The following is a 19,092-nucleotide window of genomic DNA, read 5'->3' as shown; positions in this document are numbered from 1 at the left end:
ATAGAGCATGACCCATGGTAGAAGAATATAGGTAGTCGCATCGACACAGCTGCTGGGGCAAGCCGATTATGAAATTGAAAATGTTGAAAATTATTGAAATTTTTAAAAATTGTTGAAAAATTCATATTTTAACAACCTCTATCTGCGTTTTATAAGAAAATATATAAAAACCTACTTAATTTTGACAAAAAAAATTAAAAATTTTGACATATCAATGTTCCCAAGCGTTGGTGCATCTACCTGTATTCTTTCACCATGGCATGGCCCAAATATAAGGTCCCTCTGCCAAGCCAGCTGACTACCAAATGTAATATCAAAATGCATTATTGTGATTGAAATCCCAGAACAAAAGATAAACAATAGCCAAAAAAGTGAAAAAAAATCTTCTCATTTTATATGGTTTTTAAAATTTGTGGGAACACATTGTTTTTTTCCGCAATGGAACAGAGCTAATATGTGCAAATTGTATAGGGGCTGCGTTCTTCTTCTTTCTCCGGTATTGAAACAGCTGTTTGCATTCCATTTCACCCTCTTTCTATACACACGGCGTGTTGCCTCTTGCCTTACCTCTTCACACGTGTTCCATTCGTTTTACTTGTTTACATTTATTTTAAAAAAATCACTAGCGAACATAAAATAAAATGCATTGTGACAAAGACATCTCTATGGAGAACAGCCAAATCTCAAACGATCCATTGGAATCATTTTCTCAGGACAGCACAAAACGGCGCACTGTTGTTGGACCATGGAGAAATGTGTAAGTTGATGTGTTTTTTCACATCATTCTCGAAACTAAAACTTGATATTTTTCCACTTTCAGTTCTGAATTTAACAAAGTTTATGAATGGTTGTTTGGTGACAACTATTCTGCGGAAACGCGACAGCAAGCGCTTTCCCAGATACGTATTTGGAATCTGAGACGGAGTACACAATGCCCAGCGGCAGTTTTGGCAACCGCTGTCATTGTCGAAGTTCAACAAAAAGATCATCCCGATTCAATATATTCCGACGATGATTTACAAACTTTGTATGCGAATGCCTTTACACGCTTCTTCAATTTTATGTCATCCATAATGCAAACCCACAATATGCGAACAATGTACCAGACGGCAAAAGAATTGGGTCTCGAATCATTTGTTGTTGATTTGCGGCACATATGTGCCCACGGTCAGGTGTTGCCTCCTCTCCAGGTGCTAAGAAATACCGCAGAGTATTGCATTGTTTGGCTGCACGATTATTACTGGAGGACGCAGTTGGAGAGTATGCGTGACGTAGATGCCACGCGGATAAGGCGCAAAGATAGAACCGAACTTGATGATAAGGTGTCAACACTATGTGACATTTTTGATGCCGCTTTGGAGGGTCATATGAAAGGTGCAATCAATATTAAGACATTGAAACGACACATGCATGGAAAACGTTTTCACAACCTAAAAGAGTACTATCAAAAGTACAATTTTGAGAAACTACAAGACATTTTTGATCACATTGCACAAGAGTTATATGGCTTGGTTAAACGTGATATTGTCATAAAAGATGTTGCGACAATCTATGTAGGAGCTTTGTTGAGAATGCGCTACTTTTTCTCTGTATCAGGCATTGAGGATTCTTCGGCGGAAATGGAATCTTTAATTACAGCCAATCAAACTCTATTTCGAATGTTGGCAATAAATGGTTTCCTCGATGATTTTTTCTATGCCTTAATCGATATTGCCGAAAGTCCTATTGTGGAGGCCACGAAACGTGCTTCGGCAAGTTTTTGGGCTGTACAGATACTCAAAGGATTTAAGGCGTTCCGCCAGTGTAAACAAATGTATAAGGCCGAAATGGATGAGGTAATAATAGTTCGACAAGAGTATTAAGTTTGTATTTACGTTTTTGTTTTGCTTAACAGAATACCAATATAAAGGAACCAACATTTTCTTTGAATAACCTTAAGGAAATATCTGAGGGTACCCGAGAATTGTATATTTATAGTGGTGTTGGTATGAAGAAAACCCTATTATTCGGTGATCATTTTCGACGACCCTGGGTGTGGGTATTCGAAAGAGATTTTCTCGAGGAACGTCTTGAAGCTGCCAATGAATATACTGCACCCATATTAAAAGGGTAAGTTGAGCTGGAATTATATTTTTAATAAACGAAAAAAAATATTCTTACTTCTTATGATAGTTCCGAAATCGCCATATGTATAATTGATAAAGAATAGCTAAATAGTGCTCATAGTGCACCAGACCGTCATACAAATCTTTATCATAGTCTCCCCGAATACACCATTCGACCCACCATGCTATGAGAAATGTATTTTTAATCACGGATAAGCAAATTGGCGCGGCTTCAAAAGTTTGGCAATCACCGCCTCGACAAATTTCATCGCACGAGAACGTTTCTCAGAAAAGCTCTGGAAATCTGATATCTGATATAAGGACAACTATCAACTAGCTTTCAAATCGATTAACTCCGTAAATAATATGTTAGTAAGACTAAATAAAATATGCTTAGTAAGACTAAAACGAAACCTATGAAAGAGGATAAGTGCAATGAAGTCGACAACATCCGCTCATAATGTGGATCAAAAATTGGACAAACCTCTATAACAAAAAAAAAAAAAAAAAACAGCATTAGCTGAAAACTGACAGAGCACAGACCAATTTTAAGTATGATTCACATTGAAGATATTGCACATTATAAATGTACCAAGCTTTGGTATAGTCCTCATATAACTGTACCTCAAGATATTTGGTATTTTGATGATTTGCGTGATGGGTACTTTCTCCTATGTCAGAAGATTTTCTGTACAGACCCCCGCCTTCGTATAGCCGCCAATAATTTTTTTAACACAATTATCCCAAACATGGTATTTGACTGTAGGAGTCCACGGTCTCGTATACGTCCCATATAACCATATTCTTGATGTTTGAAGCTCGTAATAGGCACCTACTTCTCTGGATTTTAAATTATAGCGGCAATTTCTATTTTTTATTTTACATTTTCGGCATATTTGAGTTTTTTTATTTTTACTTTTGCAAGTTCCTTCCAAATAGAGAGGGTATGCGCTGAGAACGGTTTTCAAAAAAAAAAAAAAACATGTAATATTTTTTTTTATATTTTTCAGAATATTGCCCCTCATAGTTCCGGCATTAAGTGCCACTGAAATGCAAACATTCACCGAATTAATTGATTGCTATTTTAATGCAAACACCGATGTTGGAAATGAAAAATCAAAGAAACAAAATAAGGACAATGTTAATGTCTACACAGCTGAAGATTTGTTAAATCAACTAAAGAAGAATAACATAACAAAAATGGATATCGAGACAGATGAAGACCCAGAATGTAGTGAAAATTGTAAAACCTATGGTTTGTGGACCGAAGTAGAAGGTATGTAATTGCAAATTGATATGGGATAATATAAAAAAATAACTTATGTGTTTTAATTATGTAGAGGATGACTGGAAATCAAGCCCATTGGGACGTGTGCCGTGGGAGCTGTGAAAATATAATGTTAATGCCAAAAACTTCTGTACTGATATTTTGTAATGATATAAATCGAGCATTTATTTTTATGATTAAAATATGAGAAATATTATGTATAAATACAAATATTATGTATAATATAAAATGTTTTAAAAATCTAACAAAACAAGCATATATTTGTTATTTTATTGAAACTTCTTTTGAACAGTAAAATTGTGTAGTTAATTTTTGAATTATAGATTGTCAGTTATATCCAAGTTTGGAACTTCTTTTATTGAATCTTATTTTTGAACAGTAAAATTGTGTAGTTATTTTTTGATTTATAGATTGTGAGTTATATCCAAGTTTGGAACTTCTTTTATTGAATCTTATTTTTGAACAGTAAAATTGTATAATTATTTTTTAAATTATAGATTGTGAGTTATAATTTAAGTTTAATTTGAGTTTATCTCTCCAAGGTCTGACAAAAAAAACTACATTTAACTATAATGTGACATTAAATTTAGTAGATTTTACAGCATTGGGATTGAATTTTCTTTTTCACAATAATTAAAGCTTGTACTCATATGGGATTACTGGCTGACCCAATATAGGCCTTTCCGCCCTCCGTGTTATGGTAACGTCAGGAGAAAGTTTGTTTATATCAACCATTAAAACAGACATTATTAAACGTTTTATTTGGGAAACATGATCATTTATTATTAAAATAACAAATAATAGTCTTAATCCATTATTATGCTGTTAATTGTTCATAAGTCTCAATAGAAAAACTCAACTATATTTTTTCAATTATTTAATTCCTTATTGTTACGATTTATAAATAAAAACAAGTAAAATATTATCAGTCGATTTTGTCGACAGATGTATACCCCCAGCCTTGACTTATGATTATTTAAACTGTTGACTCTTTTCCGAAGCATTTAGCCAATATTGACCAATTTTGACTATATCGAAATTTTGTGCAAAATCATAAATTCCATATTCATTTCAGATATCTGGTTAAGAAAAATATTTAGATATAGCAAGTTGTAATGAATCGCCGACTTGTTTCGCAAGTTATGACAGATATAAGTAATGGAAATTTTAACCCTTTGTGGATGAGGTACCAGAAGGGGCTGGCAAATGTATATCATTTTCATCTTTGCAGAGAACCGAATGATGATTTCGGATGGTTATTCAAAATTTTAACCCTTTGTGGGGGTGATACCAGAAGAAATGGTGCAATCTTTATTTCAGATTTTGTGATGTATCAAGTCTGAATCGAATCGTACGTTATTTTCGCGTTTTATGAACTTCATGAATAATCAAAATGTTGACCATTTGTGGGGGAGGTACGTGATCTTGACCCAAGGATGTTGCGATGTGTGTTATTTGAGGAGATCCAGATGCTTATTTCGGATTTTATGATCATTTTGGTTATTCAAAAATTTTACCCTTTGTGGGGGAGGTACCAGAAGGAATGGTCCGATCTCTGTAATCATTATAACAGATCTTATATTTATGGAAATATTGAGATGCACCAAGTCTGAATGGAATCGGATGTAAATTTCATGTTTTATGAGTTTCCCTTTGTGGAGGAGGTACCAGAAGGAGTCGACCGATATATTCCATCTTCACACCAGACCTTGGGCAAATAAAAATGCTGAGATGTGTGTAATTTTAAGAGAACCGGATGCTTATTTTGGATTTTATGACCGTTTTGTTTATTCAAAATTTTAACCGTTTGTTGGAAAGGTACCAGAAGGAATGGTCCGATCTCTATCATCTTTATAACAGATTTTTTGTTTATGGAAATCATAAGATGTGCGTGAGTATTTTATGAGCTTCATAAATTTTTAGAATTTTGGCCCATTGTGGGTGAGGTACCAGAAGGAGTGGATCGATATATTCCATCTTCACACCAGACCTTGGACTAATAAAAATATTGTGATGTGTGTAATTTGAAGAAGTTTGGATCAAATCGGATACTCCTTTCGAGAGTTATTGTGCGCAACTTCCAGCCAGACAGACGGACGGACATCGCTATATCGACTCCAAATACCCTCTGTAGCCATATGGCTGAAGGCATAATAATTTATAAGTTTTAAATTATAACAACAAATTTTATTTTTTACGAAAAATACTTAAATGTATAAACCATTTGTTTGCATTAAGTACTTTACCTCAAAATACCACTACTTATTTAATCTAAGAACACAGGATTATCGAAAAACACTATAGAAATTGCAACAAGTTGACTATTATCTTAAATCGGAAAAGATTTTTCCGATTTGTAGAAGGAACTCAATTATTTTGTCCAATACTTTTGTCCATTAGAGTGTTATTTTCTATTGTTGAACTTTCTTCAGCCTCAATGTCATTGTCATTGTCATGTTTACCACACTCAACAGATTGAGAGTAGCCATCATTCCATGGTTGTAAAGATGAGTCGGCAAAAAGTAAATACAGCGTACCACACAGGAACAATACACCAGCCGTTATAAGAAACACATTTCTCCAGGCTTCAAATGTTTGCTAATAAAAAAATGATTTGAAAATTATTTTCTAGTTTTCTAATCTATTTTCTGCAACTTACATTATTAAAGGTTACCACACCCACAATATAGGCTGAGATAAAGCCAGGCATGCTGCCAATAGTACCACAAATACCCGAAATGATGCCAGCAAAGTTGGGTGCTATATCGACCATTGATGAGAGTGGACCCGAAGTTCCAGAGCCTTGGAATGTAATCGCCAATGAAATAAATGTTATGGCCAGTATACGATTGGTACCAAAGAATGCCAGTGCCGCCATCATTATGGCATTCGGTATGCAACCTTCATATTAATATTTGATATGGAAGTTCTTAAGATATGAATATTATATTTAAGTACTTACATATTCCGGTTGCCAGTTTTCGAACATTGGTGCGACTCATTTTATTATTACGCAAAAGATAATCGGCAAACAAGGAAAAGGAATAGGCAAAAAACATTCGCAAAATATGAGGAAATCCCGAGAAAACTCCAGTCTGAAATGAAATGTTTTATACCCTCCACCATAGTATGGAGGGTATAATAAGTTTGTCATTCGGTTTGTAACACCTCGAAATATACATTTAAGACCGCACAAAGTATCCGCCCGTCTGTGGAAATCAGTCTAGCTTCCGAACGAAATGAAGTATGTTGATAAAATTTTACTCAAATGTATATTATGTCTGCAGGAATTTTGGTATTGAAAATGGGTCATGTAGGTCCACGTTTTGGTACAGGCCCCATATAATGGTACCTCACTATTTTCGGTATTTTCACAATTTTAGCGACATCATTCCCAGGATTTGTTTCAAATTTGGTATTTGAAGTCCGTAATGGATACTACAGCCTATGACAGAAAATTGTCTGTGCAGGTCTACGTCTTCGTATAGCACCCATATAATGGTACCTCCAAATATTCGGTATTTTGATTATTTTAGCTAAATTTTTTACCGGAATTGTTTCAAATTTGGTATTTGAAGTTCGTAATGGATACTGCAGCCTATGACAGAAAATTGTCTGTGCAGGTCCATGTCTTAGTATAACCTACTTATAACGGTACCTCCCGATATTCGGTATTTTGATGATTTTAGCGGCATTATTCACCGGAATTGTTTCAAGTTTGGTATTTGAAGTTCGTAATGGATACTACAGCCTATGAGAGAAAATTGTCTGTGCAGTTCCACGTCTTCGTATAGCCCCCATATTACGGTAGGTCCCGATATTCGGTATTTTGATGATTTTAGTGACATTATTCACCGGAATTGTTTCAAGTTTGGTATTTGAAGTTCGTAATGGATACTACAGCCTATGACAGAAAATTGTCTGTGCAAGTCCATGTCTTAGTATAACCTCCTTATAACGGTACCTCCCGATATTCGGTATTTTAATGATTTCAGAAACATTATTCAACGGAATTGTTTCATGTTTGGTATTTGAAGTTCGTAATGGACATTACAGCCTACGACAGAAAATTGTCTGTGCCGGTCCACGTTTTTGTATCGTCCTCATGTAATGGTACTTCCCTATATTCGGAATATTGATCATTTTAGCGACATTATTCATCGGAATTGTTTTAAATTTGTTATTTGAAGTTCGTAATGGATACTACAGCCTATGAAAGAAAATTGTCTGTGCAGGTCTACGTCTTCGTATAAGTCACGTCGTCGTATAGACCCTAACATAACGGCTACATTCGGTATTTTTAAGATTCTAACAGAATTTTGAACGGATTTTATTTTTTTGAAAATTGCCAAATTCGTTTCAAATGGTGGAGAGTATTCAAAGTTTGGCCCGACCGAACTTATAGCTTTTTTACTAGTTATACCCTACAACACTATGTGTTGGGGGTATTATAAGTTTGATTGGGCCAAAAATTATGTAACACCACGAAATATTGATTTCCCACATAGGAAAGTATATATGGATCTTCCTAGCTCGCCGAGCTGAGTCGATCTAGCTATGTATGTCCGTCCGTCCGTCTGTCCGTCTGTCCGTCTGTCCGTCTGTCCATGTTAATTTGTAATCACTCTACAGGTCGCAATTGTGGCCCGATCTTCACAAAATTTAGAATGGAGGTGGGGCTAGGGTCAGAATAGAACCCTATTTCTTTTGGAGATGATCGCCAAATGTTTAGGGGTTGAAATGGACCAATTACTAAAAAAATGTCGGATTTTGCAGTAGCTATACAGGTCGCAATTATAGACCAATCGACGCGGAATTTCGCATGTAGCTAGAGTTTAGGGCTGCCAAGAAGCCTACCCATTTGGGTGGTCATCGGATAATATTTAGCGGGTAAAATATACCATATCTTTTTTTTAAATTTTTCATTAAACCGCGAATATTTTATGTCCCGGGGAAATCACAAAGCCATGACAAGGTTACTTCTGATCTTTACATTGATGTTAAGATCCAAAAAATCGGATATATAGCAAAATATGTGCGATATATATGTCTATCAAAGAAGATATGCTTGAAAGGGCTCTTATATGTCGAAAACGGCTGAACTGATTTCCACAGTTCTCATCAATTCAGAATGGCCTCTTGGCAGGAAAGAAAAAACGTCTAAAAAAATCGCATAAAAATATCTCTCTAAAGATGAAAATATTGATTCTGTAAAATTTTCTCATATTTTTTCAATTTTGTCATATTTTTGGCATATTTTCATTTTGAATTAAACATTTGGTAATATTTCTACAGCTAACAAAACTAAGTCGTTAGGATATCAGGATATCATATACAGATCGCATTTATGGCCCGATTCTTACGAAATTTTGCATGGGGATAAGATGAGGGTCAGAATAGAAGCCTACTCTTTTTGGAGATGATCGCCATATATTTAGGGGTTGAAATGGACCAAAAAACTGCAAAATTGTCAGGAGGTCATAATTATCGCCCGATCCTCACGCACATTTGAATGGGGATTACCGGACATTGCAAAAGCCAAGCAGTTTTGGATGGCCATCCAAAAATATTCAATGTGTGAAGGAGTTTGCCAACTTTTGTAGACAAAATACGAAAATGTCCATTCCAGTGACTTTTTGGAGAATTCACAAGCACAGGAAAGGCGCACTTCTGGCTATTTCGTTAACGCTGATTTCGTTGAAGAATATAGTCAAATGACTGTATCTCATATAGATGCGTTTCAGTCAAAAACCAATAATAAATGTTAATCTTTTGCCACTTTTGAGAGATTATAGGTCTTTGGGAAATATTAGTTCCAGATCTAGGAAGACCATTTAAGTGCAACATCTACCAATAAATTGGAAATGAGCAAATTAGTTAAGTTGCTATTATTCGAAAATTAGAGAACGAAACCTGATGGTTTTCTTTTATTATTTGTCACAATATCTTGTGGAATTCTTTCGAGTATCTTGCCTTTATAAACTGTATCGTTTATTTAGTGTTGTAGGGTATTCAACGGTCGGCCCCGCTCGACTGTAGCCTTTGCTTACTTGTTTTTTTTTTAGTTATTACGCAAAAGGTACATGTTCTAAATCACGCCAGAAAAGTTGCCGAAATGAAAAGCGGTCGTTTGGCCCTCTCTAGGAAAAATTTCACTTTCCTTTCCCGTAAACTATCTACTAGTGAATTGGAGTTATGTAAAAACTTTGCTCTTGCACATACCGCTCGTATATCCCAATTATGTATTATTTTGAAATACGTCGGTGCTTGAGTCATTACGGTAAATATACTCCATGCCCCGGCCCATTGTCCGATGACATTCATCCAAACGGGTCTTGATGTAAATATCGCCAACCAGGGAGTTTTCAGATTATGACCACTTTGTATGGCATTTCCCAATGCCGATTGTATATGTTGCAATTCTTTTCTACTGATTCGAGGATGTTCCGCCGGCGTGTCATAGACAAAATATAACCAGGCAAACCACCAAATCGTTCCCACAATGCCAGTTATGTGAAATACCCAAATCCATGAGGCCCAGTGAATGACACATGCAAATAGAGGATATGCCAGGGCCAAACCTACAGCACTCCCAAAATAGGCGGTAATGAATTTGCTGCGCTCATTGGGCGGTATCCACTTGGCCGTCATATTGTGCATTGCTGGCCACGAAAGTCCCTAGAAAGGATAATGAGATTAATGTAAATCTGATCTATTATTAGACAATAATAATTACAGTTAATAGACCTTGTAACATCCTTGCAACCAAGAGGGCATTGAAGTCCAGAAAACAAGCATAGGGTATAAGAAAACATATCCAGCAGCTGATGACATTTGACAAGCCGAATACAAGTTTTGTGCCATATCTCCTGGATAGTATACCGCCAGGTATTTGTGTTATCCAATGTGTCCAGAAAAACGAACCCAACGCTAAGGCTTGTTCGCGTTCGTTCCAATGGAATTTTTTTAAATTTTCCGGAATTGTCTGAAAATAGAAATGTTCACTTGTGGGTTGGAAATATGTATAGAATACCAGATTTTACAGAGTGTGATGAAAAAACTGCAACCAACTCCAGACTGCTGTCATTTCCAAGACAGGTCATTATATTGTTTACAAGCTCACAAAAGCATTTTGGTGAGATTTTTCCAGAAGAAAAAGGAGATGGAATTCAAGCGTGATAGTGTGATTTCTTTATATTTGGCTGGAAAACCACAAGTGACTATCGTTAGAGAACTCCAGCATTTAAATGTGAATAAATCTTTTGTGTCTCGTACCATCGCTCGTTACCGTGATTCTGGCAGCGTAGCCAGAAGTCAAGGAAGTGGACGGAAGAAAACAGCAACATCAGCAGAAATGGTTCGAAAAGTAAAGAAGCGATTTGATAGAAACCCGCGCCGCAGTGGCCGAAAAATGGCTCGTGAGCTGAACATATCGAAATATTCCATTCGGCAAATATTGAAAAATGTGTTCGGGATAAAGCCATTGAAATTCCAAAAAGTGCAAGAACTTACATAGTAACGGAAAGAAAATAGACTCAAAAGAGCTAAAGAGTTGCTTCGCTTGGCCGAAAGTGGTGTGCTGCCGAATTTGGTTTTCTTCGATCAGAAAACATATTTCCGAAATTTTGCTTTCACTCAATAAAATTTAAAAATTACGGCATTTGATTTTGTTACAGTTTTTTTTTATCTCACCCTGTATATTCTTGATCAGCATAAAATCCTATGTCGATTTAGCGATGCCCGTCCGTCTGTGGAAATCGCTCTAGCCTCCGAACGTTTTGAAGTAGGTTGAAAAAATTTCCCTCAGATGTGTCTTTGTCCTGCAGGACTTTTGGTATTGAAAATGGGCTTTATAGGTCCACTATTAGGTATAACCCCCATATAATTGTACCTCCCTATATTCGGTATTTTAATGATTTTAGCGAAATTTTTCATCGAAACTGTTTAAAATTTCGAATTTGCAGTTCCTAATATGTACTAAAGCCTGTGACATAAAATTGCCTTTGCAGGTCAATGTCTTCCTATAGCCCCCATATAACGGTGCATCCCTATATTCGGAATTTGGATGATTTCAGCGTCATTATTCACCGGAAATGTTTTAAATTTCGTATTTAAAGTTCCTAATGTGTACTGCAGACTGTGACAGAAAATTTGCTATGCAGGTCCAGGTCTTCGTATAGCCTACATATACCGCTACCTCCCGATATTCGGTATATTGATGATTTTAGCTACATTATTTACCGGAATGATTTCAAATTTCGTATTTGAAGTTCCTAATGAATACTTCAGCCTGTGACAGAAAATTGTCTATGCAGGTCCAGGAATCCTTATAGTCCCCATAAAATGGTACCTTCCTTTTTTTGGTATTTTGGTGATTTAAGAGACATTATTTACCGGAAAAGTTTTTAAATTTCGCATTTGAAGTTCCTATGGGTACTAAAGCCTGTGAAAGAAAATTCTGGGAGTCCACGTTTTGGTGTAACCCCCATATATTCCGTATTTTGATGATTTTAGCGACTTTATTCACCTGAATTGATTCAAATTTGCTATTTAATGTTCGTAATTGAAATTATAGCCGATGATGAAAAAATGATCTTTGCGGGTCCACCACGACTTCGTATAGCCCCCATATAACAGTACCTCCCTATATTCGATATTTTGATGATTTTAGCTACATTATTTACCGGAATTATTTCAAATTTCGTATTTGAAGTTCGTTTCAATGGTAGTTTTCGGCATTTTTTTGAAATTTTTCAATTTCCTTCCAAATGGTGAAGGGTATTAAAAGTTTGGACGGCCGAACTTAGCTACTTTTTTACTTGTTTAATATAATCCATCTCATGCACTCTATAGCAATGTTATTTGGTATAAAAGATTAATATGTCTCCGTCAATTTTAGTGAAAATCGATTCAGAATTGGATATGTCTCCCCTATATTAGTTTCCCCTGAGACCAAATTATAACTGTTCTAAAGCCAAATGTTGATAGGTGGTATGATCTACTTCAAGTAAATTCTCTTATTACGGGAGCTCTACTTAATATGAATAGTGGTGTAGGGTATCATATAGTCGGGTCCGCCCGACTTTTGAATTTTCCTTACTGGTTTTACCATGAGTTTACATATAAAAGACAAGAACAAATGTTTGAATTTGATGTTTGCTTACGTGATTCTCTGAGACATACAAATCCGAAATTTGATTTTCTATAGTTCCATTGTTTGTTGCATTAATGAAATTCGACTTCCCAAGGGTCAAGCTGACATTGGTCAGCTCTACTGATGGCAGATTCAAATCATTTGTTGTATAGCGAGATGGTGGAACCACCACCATATCCACAATTGTAATATTCAGATTAATGCATATCAGATAGTTTATGATAAAGCCAACAAATACGACATGCCATAAAACTGTTCGACACTGGACTGAAAATTGACATAGTTGGAGATTAATTTAAAAATGTATCTTTCACACACATACAGGGTTGCATTACAAAAATTAATTATTACCCATTTTTTTATTAATTATAAATTAAGTATTCCGCGACTAAATTCTTGACGTCGATTTTGATACAGTTATCAGAAAAAAAAACAAACAAAATCGCATATCACATTTTCACGTCGTACGACAAATAGATTTTTATTGCGATCAGAGGTTAACGCACTTGAATTTGAACGCGAACGTATGTTACGAAATTAAAGTAAATATTAAATTTTACTTCTATTTGGTTTAAAATAATAATAATAATAAAAATACTAAGTATTTTTGCGAGAGATTGCCGACTCTTGATTTCAATGTTTAATGTTGGAGCTGTGCTCTCCAACTGTTTTTCGATTTATCATTTAAAAAATGTAGGTCGTAATTTCATACGAAAGATTAGCAGCTCGCTAGACTCAGATAAGAAATTCTATTTAATCAGAATGCATCGAAGTAAGAAAATTGTGAATGAGCTAAGTATTGCCTTTAAAAACACTGTGAAACAATATTGAAATAAATTGCAAATCTTTAAGGTTATCCGTAAATTTAGGAACAGTTCAACATTTGAGAAATTTTATTCCATTGTAAGTTTGTTTTTTCTTGCGGTTGTGAAAATGTTATAGAGAATAGATTTACAGGGCAGATTGATTTACTAAAAATTCAAACCAAAACTTATTGCATATCTTAAGGCTAGACTATAGATTCATTATACCCTCAGCCATATGGCTACAGAGGGTGTAAATCATTTGAAATAACGGTTTTAGACCTTAGGTTTCTTTGGACCAAATCCGTTTCAGGTCGTTTGGAGTCGATCTAGCGATGTCCGTCTGTCCGTATGTCTACCTGGCTTGTGCGCTCGATAACTCTCGAAGAGAGTATCCTATTTGGTCCAAACTTGGTACATCGTAATATTATTATCAAACTTAGATCGAGTTCGGGGATGGGCAATATCGGTCCACTCTTTCTGGTACCTCCCACGCAAAATGTCAAAATTTTCAAAGAAAATAATTTACTGCACAGAAAGAGAAAGGATTATCCGATGTTGTTCCAACTTTGAATATCCTAATATTTGCATCAGTGCTATTTCAGGTGCGAGAATGGACAATATCGATCCACTCCATCAAGTTCCTCCCCCACAGAGAGATCAAAATTTCACGCATCCCAATAATTTTATTAATCCAATGTCTGGTGTGAAGATGGAATACATCGGTCCACTCCACTGCTACCTCCAAGCGTCAAAGTTTTGAATAACAAAAACGGTTACTAAATCCGAAATAAGCATCCGATTCTTTTCACATTTTATACATCCCATTGTTTCTATTAACACAAGATCTGGTGTGAAGATGAGATGTATCGATCTACCCCTTCTGGTACAAAGGTATCAAAGGACGAACCCTATTAAAATTGGTGATAATCGGATCAGATTATATATAGCTCCCATAGAGAGTAGGATGAAAAAACTGCAACCAACTAAAGACTGCTGTAATTTCTAAGCTACTTGTCCGACAGCTGTTAAAATTATTCCAGTGACAGCTCATTATATTGTTTACAAGCGTACAAAAGTATTTTGGTGAGAATTTTCCAGAAAAAAAGTTATTCGTGATGGAATTCAAGCGTGATAGTGTGATTTCTTTATATTTGGCTGGAAAGCCACAAGCGGCTATCGTTAGAGCACTCCAGCATTTAAATGTGAATAAATCTTTTGTGTCTCGTACCATCGCTCGTAATCGTAACACTGGTAGCGTAGCCCGACGTGAAGGAAGTGAGTGGAAGAATACAGCAACATCAGCAGAAATGGTTTGAAAAGTAAAGAGGTCGCAGTGGCCGAAAAATGGCTCGTGATCTGAACATATCGCAATATTCCATTCGGCAAATATTGAAAAACGAGCTCGGGGTAAAGCCATTGAAATTTCAAAAAGGGCAAGAACTTACACCGCAAAAGAAAGAAAATAGACTCAAAAGAGCTAAAGAGTTTCTTCGCTTGGCCGAAAGTGGTGGACTGCCGAATTTGGTTTTCTCCGATGAGAAAACCTTCGTTGTCCAGCAGTTTGTAAACAACCAAAATGATCGTGTTTACTTGCCAAAAAGGTCAGCCGAAAATGTGCACCTTCGGTTGGCCACCAGAGCTCAAGCGCCGGCAATGGAGATGGTGTGGCCCGCCATAACAGCCGATGGTCGCTCTCCGCTCGTATTAATCAGAATAAATGTCGAATATTATTGCGAAAATATTCTGGAGGGTGTATTAATGTCATGGGCACGCAAACATTTTGGCCGCAGACCATGGACATTTCAACAGGTCTCAGCACCATCGCACTTAGCACGCGCTACCCAAGAATGGTTAGAAAATGAGGTTCCTTGCTTCATTACCAGCGCACCATGGCCACCACAATCTCCAGATACCAATCCGTTGTACAATTGTGTCTGGAGTATTTTTGCAAAGCAAGGTTGGCACTAAAAAATACCAGAGTGTCGATCACCTCAAGCTAAGGTTTCGCCAGGAATGGGCCAAATACCGCATTCGGGCAGCGTGTGACGGTTTCATTCGCCGTTTGAAGGCCATAATTTGTGTCAAAGGTGACCAATTCGAACAAATATAAACTTATTCTATAATTTGATGCTATTTCCGACATTTTTGCTTTCATTCAAAATGAAATTTAAAACCAGTAAAGAAAGTCTTAAAGTCGGGCGGGGCCAACTTTATGATACCCTACACCACTTTGCTAATTTAGTAGAGCTCCACATAACAATTAAAAGTATTTATGGGAGAATTCAATCATACACGCTATGATTATAATTATAATTTAAAGTTCAAAGGACTAAACATGCCGAAGCATTTGTATCTTTTAAATTCGGACTTGTATTGCCCATTTGGTGCACAATTAATTTGAAATCGGAAAAAAATATGTATGGGAGCTATATCCAAATCGGAACCGATCTCGATAAAATTTGGCAAAGATATTTCTGAGCTGTAATTGATGTATTTCCTTGAATATCGTTGTTACGGAGTGCATATTACGGTTGTGGTTAGCAAATATAACAAATCGGATGAATAATATATATGGAGGCTATAGCTATATCTGAACCGATATTCACCAAATTTGACATACTAGCTTCTAGACTCAATTCGGTCGTATGTGCCAAATTCCATCCCATTTGGACAAATATTAGACGTTTGGTGCACAATAAAAGGTAAATCGGCCGAAGTTATATATGGGAGCTATATCCAAATCTGAACCGATCTCGATAAAATTTTGCAAATGTATTTCTGAGCTGTATTTGATATATTTCCCTAAATATTGATGTTGCAGAGTGCATATTACGGCGGCGGTGGACAAAAATAACAAATCGGATGAACAATATATATGGGAGCTATAGCTATATCTGAACCGATTTCGATCAAATTTGGCATACTTATTTTCAGGTCCAATCTGATTGTACGTGCAAAATTCCATACTATTCGGACTGATATTACACGTTTGGTGCACAATAAAAGGCAAATCGGACGAAGATATATATAGCAGCTATATCTAAATTTTGACCGATTATCTTCAATTTCAATAGGGTTCGTGCTTTGGCCAAACAAATGATTTGTGCAAAATTTCATCTGGATAGGGCAATAAATGCGAACTGTACTTTGTTTACAAAAATACATGGACAAACGGACGGACGGACATGCATAAATCGACTCAGAATGTGATTCTATGCAGATCATCAAAAGGAACTATGGGTCTATCTCGTTTCCTTTTGCCTGTTACAAACAAATGCACAAAGACATAATACCCTGACTACCTTGTGGTGTAGGGTATAAACAAAAAAATGTAAAAATCATGGCGTCTGACTTTGTTGCAGTTTTTTTATCTCACCCTGTACATTCTTTTTGCCAAGTTTGATTAATCAAAATAATCACGATTCTCCATATAATAAAAGTTAACTCTATTCTAGTCTTAATTTTGTTTACGTTACAGCCATTAACTAGACCTACTTATGTTGTACACCCCGTGTGAAGCAAGAAGATGGTTTAAATTCTCTAAAGATGGAATTCTTAAATTCCTCTATTAATGGAATTAGTTAGTTAGCCGGCACAATGACCATGACGAATTCCCGCTGACAACAACTCTAATTAATGATATATTTACACTGTGTCTGCATGCACCTATTCGAATGTTGGAAGGTAAGTTATTGCACCCACAATGCGCGCTTCATAATGGCGGTCATGGTTGCAAGGAAATTGTAAGAGGATAAATAAAATGTAGACTAGAAGGATTGAAGCGAAACGAATGAATTATGGAATATTGGTTGCAAAATCTAGTCTGGAACTGTCAACAATGTTGGCATTAAAAGAAGCAAAAAATACATATAATTTGAGGCACAAATGTATGCATGGGACAGATATTGGGGATATATGATATCGGAGCGAGAGCGAGCGAATATATACATTTTGGCAACTGAATTACTGAAAATTTGTTTATTTCTAGTGGGAAATTGTTCTCAATAAGAATTATCATCAGCTGATTGACAATTACCTGCATTGGTGGTCGATTTGCAAGTTTTAAAACTATTTTAATTTTTTTTTGAAAATAAGTGATTGATTGGGTGAGGCAATATTCACATTTAAGGGGGCTTTTCTAAGCCAAGCCAAACTTTGAATACCCTCCACCATTTGGTACAGATTTGGAAATTTTCAAAAAATTAAAATCCATTAAAAATTCTGTTAAAATCTTAAAAATACCGAATGCATCCGTATATTAGTTTCTGCATGCGCAACTTTTGTTATAAGCCTGCACAGACAATTTTCTGGCATAGGCAGTAGTATCCATTACGGACTTCATATACAAAATCATCAAAATACCGAATATCAGGGGGTACCGATATATGGGGGCTATACGAAGACGTGGACCTGCACAGACAATTTTTGTCATAGGCTGTAGTATTCATTACGAACTTCAAATACAAAATTTGAAATAGTTCCGGCAATGTCGCTAAAATCATCAAAATACCGCATATCGAGAGGTACCGTTATATGGGGACTATACGAAGATGTGGACCTACATAGCCCATTTTCAATACCAAAAGACATGCAGATATAATACACATTTGAGTAAATATTTATCAACTTACTTCATTTCGTTCGGAAGCTAGAGTGATTTCCACAGACGGACAGATGGACGGACATTGTTAAATCGACATAGAATGTTATGCTGATCAAGAATATATATACTTTTTGGGGTCTGAAATGTGTATTTCGAGGTGTTACAAACGGAATGGAAACGGACAAACTTAATATACCCTCCATACTATGGTGGAGGGTATAAAAAATATTTGTTTGTTGATTTCTCTCTTTTCGAGATTTGACTTATGAAGTTCTGACCGATACATTATGCATAATTGGAAATTTGATGAAAATAAAGAACATTTTTTGGAAAAAATGAGGAGTATAAATGGAATAGGTAAAAAAACAGTTAAGTTCGGACTTTCGCCGTTTTGAAGGATCTTGAATAATTTCAAAAAATCCATCGAAAAATACCAGTTAAATAAAAATCGTTGTATGGGAGATATACAGGGTGAGATGAAAAAACTGCAATCAACTTCAGACAGCTGTCATTACCAAGCCACTTGTCCGACAGCTGTTCAAATTATTCCAGTTATAGCTCATTATATTGTTTACAAGCGCACAAAAGCATATTGGTGAGAATTTTCCAGAAAAAAAAATTATTCGTGATGGAATTCAAGCGTGATAGTGTGATTTCTTTATATTTGGCTGGAAAACAACAAGAGACTATCGGTCAAGCCCTCTAGTATTTTCCGCAACAGAAAGAAAATAGACTCAGAAGAGCTAAAGGGTGCACCTTCGGTTGGCCACAAGAACTCAAGCGCCGGCTATGGTGATGGTGTGGGCCGCCATAACAGCCTATGGTCGCTCTCCGCTCGTATTAATCAACCGTGGCATCAGAATAAATGCCGAATATTATCGCAAAAATATTCTGGAGGGTGTATTAAAGCTTTGGACACGCAAACATTGGATAATCCAACAGGACTCAGCACCATCGCACTCAACGCGCGCCACCCAAGAATGGTTATAAAATGAGGTTCCTCGCTTTATTTCCAGCGCACAATGGCCACCAAAATCTCCGGATACCAATCCGTTGGACTATTGTGTCTGGAGTATTTTGGAGCGAAGCAAGGTTGACACTAAAAATACCACTGTCGATCATCGCAAGCAAGCGCT

The 19,092-nt window shown here is 36.2% G+C and overlaps 2 protein-coding genes across 2 annotated transcripts in view; one reads left to right on the top strand and one right to left on the bottom strand.

The window, feature by feature from the left end:
- The first annotated feature begins 177 nt into the window (after positions 1–177).
- On the top strand, positions 178–3,646 carry LOC101893666 (uncharacterized). The gene is made up of 5 exons (XM_059125943.1): positions 178–757; positions 821–1,835; positions 1,895–2,109; positions 3,116–3,381; positions 3,446–3,646. Exons 1-5 carry the CDS (start codon positions 642–644, stop codon positions 3,493–3,495), a joined length of 1,662 nt encoding a protein of 553 aa, XP_058981926.1. The 5' UTR covers positions 178–641; the 3' UTR covers positions 3,496–3,646.
- A 202-nt stretch (positions 3,647–3,848) lies between these two features.
- Positions 3,849–19,092, bottom strand: part of LOC101893499 (sialin-like) — a 175,140-nt gene continuing 159,896 nt past the window's right edge. Inside the window, exons 5-9 of the mRNA XM_059125941.1 lie at positions 10,130–10,378; positions 9,616–10,071; positions 6,356–6,488; positions 6,053–6,294; positions 3,849–5,991 (exon numbers count right to left, since the gene is read on the bottom strand). Coding sequence (XP_058981924.1) covers positions 5,761–5,991; positions 6,053–6,294; positions 6,356–6,488; positions 9,616–10,071; positions 10,130–10,378 — 1,311 coding nt within the window. The 3' untranslated portion in view covers positions 3,849–5,760. The remainder of the gene's footprint in view (positions 5,992–6,052; positions 6,295–6,355; positions 6,489–9,615; positions 10,072–10,129; positions 10,379–19,092) is intronic.

This window comes from Musca domestica, unplaced genomic scaffold, assembly GCF_030504385.1.
Source record: "Musca domestica strain aabys unplaced genomic scaffold, Musca_domestica.polishedcontigs.V.1.1 36, whole genome shotgun sequence".
In the NCBI taxonomy this organism is placed as follows: Eukaryota; Metazoa; Arthropoda; class Insecta; order Diptera; family Muscidae; genus Musca; species Musca domestica.
Note: the sequence above shows the minus strand (reverse complement) of the source record. Positions and strands in the feature narration are given on the sequence as shown.